Source organism: Suricata suricatta, chromosome 12, assembly GCF_006229205.1.
Source record: "Suricata suricatta isolate VVHF042 chromosome 12, meerkat_22Aug2017_6uvM2_HiC, whole genome shotgun sequence".
NCBI classification, from domain to species: Eukaryota; Metazoa; Chordata; class Mammalia; order Carnivora; family Herpestidae; genus Suricata; species Suricata suricatta.
Window position 1 is genome coordinate 96,563,991 of NC_043711.1, and position 7,411 is coordinate 96,571,401.

Sequence of the window (7,411 nt, forward strand, 5' to 3'; positions counted from 1 at the left end):
GGGGCAGGAGGAGGCCAGGGAACCTTGAGAAGATCCTTGTAGAGCTCCGGGTACAGCATGGCAACTTCCGACTTGACGTCTTTGTCCAGGACCAGAGAAAACACGGGAAACATGGTGTAAATGGTGGAGTACCTGGGGAGAGAAACCGCCGCCAGTCAGGCCAGCCGACGGAGGAGGTCTCCCCCAGCCTCGGGGCCCCGTGTCCATGCATTCATTGGCCAACTGCTGCCTAAGTCCCCACGGCGGGCCAGGGCCAGCGTTAGGCCCTGGGGACTCCGACGAGAGACAGGCTGGAGCATCCGTGCTGGGGGAGCTCGCCCGGCGGTGTGCGAGTCCACGGGGTCGGTGAGCCCCACTGCGTGCTGCAGGGACGTGCGGAGGAGAAAACTGTAACGGGGGGGTGGTGTGACTTTTAGAGCGGGTGCCCAAGGGATGTGACATCTGAATAAACACCCATAAAAGGGGAGAGGCAGCCATGCCAAGGGAAGAGCATCCCAGGCACAGAGAACAGCCCATGCAAAGGTCCTGAGGTGACGGTGTGTCCTGGCTGAAGAACAGCAAGGCAGCCGGAGCGGAGTGAGGGGAAGACAGGAGGAGACGGGAACAGAGAGGGACGAGGGGTCCGCGGAAGGCCACGTGGAACACATTTCAGGGAGCTCCTGCCTACGTTCTGGCATGTTCTTTTCCTTCCGGGACCTGACAAAGGACAGTCCGCTTTTCCAATCAGAAGCAGGCAGAATTCTTTGCGAGACCCTCCCGGGACCAGCCAGCCTTTCCAAGCTTCCCGCCTCCTCATAACCAGAGGTGTGCCCTGCACGCGTCTCCACCAGGGGCACGTGTGCCCACACTCCATCTGCCTGGGTAACTCAGAGACCAGAAACGCTCAGTCATGAGCCCCAAGCCAGAAATGGGTATGGAGCCGACAGCAGCCAATGTCCACGTGACCCCCGTCTAACTGGGCAGCGGCCCTCGGCGGTCGGCCTCCGCGAGGGGCGTGCCCGGGGACAGCAAGGCTCTGGCCCGCCCCGGAGACCCAGCCGCAGGACGCTCTGCCGGATCCCTGGTGGGGAGGGTCCTTTCCAGACCTGCCCTCCCCCTTCTCTAAGACCCCAGTGAAACCGCCGAGTCCGGGAACCTTTGATCTTGCTTTGGCGGCCAATCACCGGTAAGCTCAGCCACACGGCCCGGACACGATGTTTCTACTCTCACCAGTGGTAGTTGAGGGGGGCTGCCCGCCGGGATCTCCTTACCCAATGATGAGGAATCCTTGATAGAGAGGAACGGACGCAAAGTAAAACACGGAGGAAAACACAGCCTGTGCCAACGAGAAAGGGAGAGGTTACCAAAAATCATTAAAAGCCCTACGCTCACGTAAGAAAATAACACCCAACACTCAACGTGGCACAAACTTTCCTGACACAGTTGTGAGCGCGTTACGTAAATCAGCTCACATAACAATTACAACCACCTCATGAGACAGGCACTGCGGTCACCAATCGATAGGTACACATGAGCAGAGTAGGGCACAGAGAGGGTAAGTGGCTCGCCCACGAACACACAGCTCACAAGTGACAGAGCCAGGAGTCCTTCCCGGGTGGCTCAGCTCCAGAGACCACTCTGAGCCCGCTTGTGAACACGGACTGAGCCACACAGGCTGCACCCAGGAGGACTCTCCGTGTGACCCCGTGAGCCCCCAGAACCACTCCTGAGATCGAGTCCTAAAATCCCGTGCATTCCGCAGACGGGGAGTCTGAGCAGGTGCACGGCGCTGGCAGGGCTCAGGCCCGGCTCCGTCTCCAGGGCCCGTGCTCCCGCTCAGAAGCACCGCCTGTCTGGGCATGCGCCCGGGGAACCCAGTGAGCAGCGGTATGGGAACAGATGGAAAGACATACCTCCGCCCTGAGGATGACACCGGTTCCCCCGGGGGCTGGGGTGACAGAGGAGGCGTCCCTTCTTACGGGACACCTCTGACTATTTTTGGACATGTTTACGAGGAGCCCGCCACCAGGGGCACCTCTGCAATGAGCCGAGCACAATACTCACAAACCCTTACTCAAATGTCTGCTTCCTGGTTTGGAAAATAGGAGCTACTGGCAGTGAAAACCAGGCTGGAGAGATAAAACCTGACTCGATGCTGTCACTTCCTTGTCCGCACATCCACAGGCTGACGGAAGGAAGGTGGGCTCAAAGCGACTTCCTACTAGCAGAAAACCAAGCAGGAGGCCAGGCACCACGAAAGGCTCTTCAAAGACTAAATACAAGAGAAAGATGGAGCCAGGCAGGCGCCGAGAGAGGGAGTCCCACCGGAGGGAGGCGTCTCCCCCTCCTCGCCTGCCCTGGGCGCTCACCGGGCACAGGGCCCCGAGTGCGGGTGCCGCCTTGGGGCCTGGTCCTGGGTAGCCCCCGCGGCACACCTGGTCATATTTCACAACTGAAAGGTGAAAGCCACCTTGCAAATAAATGCCTTTCTACCCAGGCCAGGCTGTGGCACAGAAAGGACATTTGTAAAAACGTCAAGAATCTGGTGTTTGGTTTTGTAAGTCAACGTCAAAAGCCCCTTCCTCTAGAGGGGGCGGGCTGGCCATAAAGCCGTCCTGATCTCGGAGGGAACGCTTTAGGGGAAATCAAACACCGTGGCCACATCTATCCAAGAGACCAACGTCAAAGCGTAGATCTAACAGCGGCTTGCTCTTAGCCGTTCACTTTCAGCACAGTGGACAGGGGTGAAGGGCACCGTCCCACGGCTCAGAGAACAGTTTCTCATCCTGGAATTTTTTTTCCAGCTAGATGTTCATAGTTAACACACAGGCATTACTCAGGCTGGCGGGACGCGCCCACTGATCTCCCAGCGATTAAACCACAGTAATATCCAGTTTGATTCATGAGCTAAGGTAAATTTTAAAAAGTACAGATGTGGTCTCAGGCGCCTGGGTGGGTTCAGGCAGCCAAGCATCCGACTCTTGATTTCGGCTCAGGTCATGGTCTCAGGGCTCATGGGTTCGAGTCCTGCATCGGGGCCCTGCTCTTTCAGCACAGAGCCTGCTTGGGGTTCTCTCTCTCCCTTTCTCTGTGCCCCGCCCTGATTTAAACGCTGCACACGGGCTCTTTCTCTCAATAAATAAATAAATAAACTCAAAAAATAAAGTACAGAGGTGGTCTGATAAATCGTAACAGCTGTTTTGATCACGTTGATAAAAATCACTTGAAGGCTTCTATGCTCACAAATGCAATAGATGTTGAAAACATAATAAAATCAGGGGCGCCTGGGGGGCTCAGTCAGTTGAGCGTCCAACTTGGGCTCAGGTCATGATCTCACGTTTGTGGGTTCGAGCCCCGCGTCAGGCTCTGTGCTGACAGCTCAGAGCCTGGAGCTGCTTCGGATTCTGGGTCTCCCTCTCTCTCTGCCCCTCTCCCCCTTGCGCTCTGACTCTCAAAAATAAACATTTAAAAAAATGTATTTAGAAAAGCAAGAGGAGAGGCAGTCTCACATGCGTGCGGCAGCACCACTGACCGGAGAGGCAGGGTGCCCCTTTCCGTTAGGATTAAGTGACTTTCCCACAGACTAAAATGTCCCCTTACTGTACACATCTTCCTGTTTTGTTTTTACTAATAGTGGCGAGGTTGCCTTCAGCGCTCGGCGCCTCAGAAAACCTGCTTCTCAGGGCGGCCGCACCCGAGAGCCAAGGCACATCTGCTCACCCCCGCGTCAGGAACGGAAGACCGGGGCCCAGAGCGGGAAGGTGACCTGCTCAAAGTCTGAGAGACACCTGGCGGCGGGGTCAGAGAGGGCGGCGGGCCCCAAGACCCAACACCCCGTGTTCTCACCACTGAACGGGGGTGTTTTCACCTAAATGTCCACGGAGGGGACTCCGTCAATAGTGTGTCAACCCCCAAAACTGTTTCTTTCCCACCCTTTGGCCTTCCTCTGAGCGTGCGCTTCATGCCTGCAGCCTGATGACATGTTTAAAGGAGCTGGGAGAGGGAAGGTGGGAGAATACTCTAGAATCTTCTTGTGAGAAACAAGATGGGCGCAAGAAGTTACTCCTGAGAAGATGAACAGTCACGCTAAAGAGGCTCGACCCCCACCCCCACCTGGCATGGCCAGAGGCAGACCTGTGATGCCGGACACACCCCAGGGCCACGGGCCACGCAGCACCAACCCGAGAGCCCCCAAAAGCGGAGGCAGCCCCAGCCTCCCTGTACCGAGGGCACCCAGCGAGACACCAGGATGCAGAACGTGAGCTCTGCAGTCTCCATGCTGATGCAGATGAAACCCCCAAGGGACCCTGCCCACATTTCTCGCGCTCCCTGAGCCTCAGGCTCCCCATCTGTAAAATGGGTGCAGGCTACCATGAGGCCTGCATGAGCCGCTGCGTGGGGGACATGGAGCCCGATGCCCGGGGTGCAGGAAGTGCTCGAGAAAAGCAAGTGATTCTTCGCTGGGTGTTCTCTCCTGGCCCTTATTTATGCACGGGGGAAAGTCAGGTCCGGTGCGTTTGTCCAGCAGGATTTCTGCATTCTTCTCTCTGGCAAACTAATCGTAACAGCGCTGGGCATTCACACCACGTAGCTTCCTACCAAGCACCGGACGGGCACCAGCGCTAATGCCTGCATCCGCTGCCCCCCAGCAAGGGCGGCCGCACTGGGTACCAGGGGAAGGACCTGACACTCCAAGGTCAATCCAGTTCGGGATTTACACGGGGCAGGTGGGGTAGCAGCTGCAAAGCGCAGCCTCGCCCCCGGGGTGCCCGACCCACCTGCATGGTGCTGATGCAGAGGCTTCTGTGGATCACGAACTGGCTGAGCGCGGCCGACCTCTTGTAGCTGTTCCGGCCGTGCACCATGAGCAGCCGGCCCAGGTGCCGGAACTGGGTGACGGAGAAGTCGGCGGCCAGCGAGGCCTGCTTCCCTTCCTAGAATCCAAGAACATGGAGCACCGTCAAAAGCACGAGAGGTCAAGGCAAGCACTTTTTTTTAATTGGAAAAGCAAGACGTTGTAAGGAGAGCTTTGGAAAACGTCAAAGAAGAGCTGCTTCGGTTTCACGCTGCGCTGTCGGTGGTCCAAGTCTAAATCGGATTTAGAAAGAGGAATGTATTTAAATAAAAAACATTCTAAATCACAGAGAGTTATAATTTGGAGGTCAAATGGATCTAGTTAATAGTGAGCCGTGGGGCGGGGGTAGGCCCCCCATAATGAGTATCAGAAGCGAAGAGTCATCAGAGAGAGGCGCTTGACAGCGCTCGGTTCCTGTAAATGAAACCTGAGGCTCGGGGGAGGGGGGGGAAGGGCGGAGGCTACTAGCGAAACCAAATGGAACGCTCCTGAGCAGGCCACTCTGCACGTTAGTAAAAGGGCAACCCTATCGTGGAATTCTCTCATTTTAACAGACGTGTGACAGACGCCACGGAGGGGGCACCTGCATTGAAAGGGCATTTCGTTCAAAGATCACCGAATTCTGTAGCTTCAAATAACTGTCAGTGGGACAAGCAGCACAAAACCAGAAAGCGTGGGAAGAAAGAAAATTTAAAAAGTGTGTGGCTGGATGAGTCCAATCCACGCAGCTGAGGGACAAAAGGCACAGGACGGCCTCACGGTCTCTGGCCTCACTTGTGGCCTCTGGACTCTTGTTTGACACACAGTTCTAATGAGCCTGGTAACCAACCTTGCCTACGGTCACTTAGAGGTCACAAATTAGGACAGGGAGGTGAGCCCACACATGACAATGACAGAAAATAACAACTAGGCTGTGACTCGCCAACTTCATAAACACAGCAGCTGCCAAGGCCTTTTAGTCATAAACCCCGCCACGCCCCTGCACACCCCCCCCAGACATGAGCACGTGGCGTGGTGCCGATGCTTTTACAGACGCTGCAACCGCCACGGGAAAGTTGGGAGTGCATCCACTGGGCCCTAACAGTACAGCAAAACCCCCTGTTTTCTTCAATTCAAGGTTTGACGTGCGAAAAATCAGCACTGTCGTAAGATACAGCGACACGGATGTCGGACTCCCAGGTCGTTAGGTGACGTGGCTCCTTAGGCTCCGTAATTCTAATCTAGAGCCTGCAGAAGCATCAAAGCTGTGTTTCGAGGGAAAAAGAAGCCCCCGTGAGTGAGGCAGGGCAGCTCCCGGCCCAGCACCCTAGCCTGACCCCCAGCGCAGGCCCCTCCACAGCCAGCAGCACCCCCCCGGCCCCCCCGCCCCCACTCACCTTCCCCTCGACCCCCACGCCGCAGTCCGACTCCTGAATCATACTGACGTCATTGCCTCCGTCACCTGCGGGCCGCACGGACCAGAAAGAAAACCAGAAATTGGGGAGAGGTGAGAAACAGGACCCGCCTTTCATTTCATTCCTGCTTGAATGATCGCTGAGTGTTGCTGAGCGTCTTCGCTGCAGGGGTCCCTCTAATCGCTCTAACACCCCGCAGTCTCACACACAAAGGAGCTGAGCGTCAGGGGGACGCCAGGTGACTGGTGAGAGTCCCAGATCCGACCGTGTCCCCGCCACCCCAGCCACCGCACCCCTGCCTGTGGGCGCGCGGGTTGCAGGACGTCAGCACCGGTGACCGGCGGAGCCACACTGTGCCCTGCGGTGAGCACTTTTCAAATCCGCCCCTTTCCATCCACACCGGCACCACCTGAGCGCTTATCACCCCGTCCTACCAACGGGCAGACTGAGGCTCGAGGCTCAGGAGGGCGCCCAGGGAGTGAGTAAAACCAGCGCAGACTGGGAACCCCGACCCGCCCCACGGCGTGCGGCCCCTCGGCCCTGCTGCTTCCTGCATTGCCGGCAGAGGAAGAGCAAGCTGCGGAGGAAAGCCCTAGAACGTGCTTATCGATCTACTCTAACTCGAAGGGAAATTCTAAAATAATAATAATAGTTCTCGAGCCAACATCGGGTTGGGGAGGAGATCGAGACCTGAGAAAAGGGGCCTGGGGACCCTGAGGAAGGCCGTGGCGAGACCCCGCCCCCCTTACAGGGAAGACTCGGGGTGCCCTTGGCCGGCCCGGTGGGGGTGGGGCGGCACCTACCCACTGCACAGGTGAGCTTTCCGGTGCGCTCCTGGAGCAGGCGCACGACCTGCGCCTTCTGGGTGGGGGTGCAGCGGCAGCAGACGACGGCCGGGCACTGGCAGGCCAGCTCCATGAACTCGTACTCGTAGTACTTGAGGCAAATCTGGGGGGAGGGGGGGCGGGGGAGGGGGTCAGCCAAGGTCGCGGCCCCCAGCAAAGCAGGAAGGGGCGCGCTCCCAGGAGGACCCGGCCGGCGGGGTCCCCGCACCCACCTCCAGGGAGTCCCCGGAGATGACCAGGGCACAGTCGTGCTTCCGGCGGAAGGCATTCAGCTCGAGGTGGGCCTCGCTGCGGTTGGTCACCTGGAAGGGAACACAGGCGTGGAGGCGGCGGGCTCC

General features: G+C 57.8%; 1 protein-coding gene across 1 annotated transcript in view; it reads right to left on the reverse strand.

Moving 5' to 3' along the window:
• The window catches only part of ATP9A (ATPase phospholipid transporting 9A (putative)), a 103,298-nt gene that overhangs the window by 5,797 nt on the left and 90,090 nt on the right, over positions 1–7,411 (reverse strand). Inside the window, exons 20-25 of the mRNA XM_029917968.1 lie at positions 7,286–7,375; positions 7,032–7,176; positions 6,211–6,275; positions 4,758–4,913; positions 1,251–1,315; positions 24–132 (exon numbers count right to left, since the gene is read on the reverse strand). Coding sequence (XP_029773828.1) covers positions 24–132; positions 1,251–1,315; positions 4,758–4,913; positions 6,211–6,275; positions 7,032–7,176; positions 7,286–7,375 — 630 coding nt within the window. The remainder of the gene's footprint in view (positions 1–23; positions 133–1,250; positions 1,316–4,757; positions 4,914–6,210; positions 6,276–7,031; positions 7,177–7,285; positions 7,376–7,411) is intronic.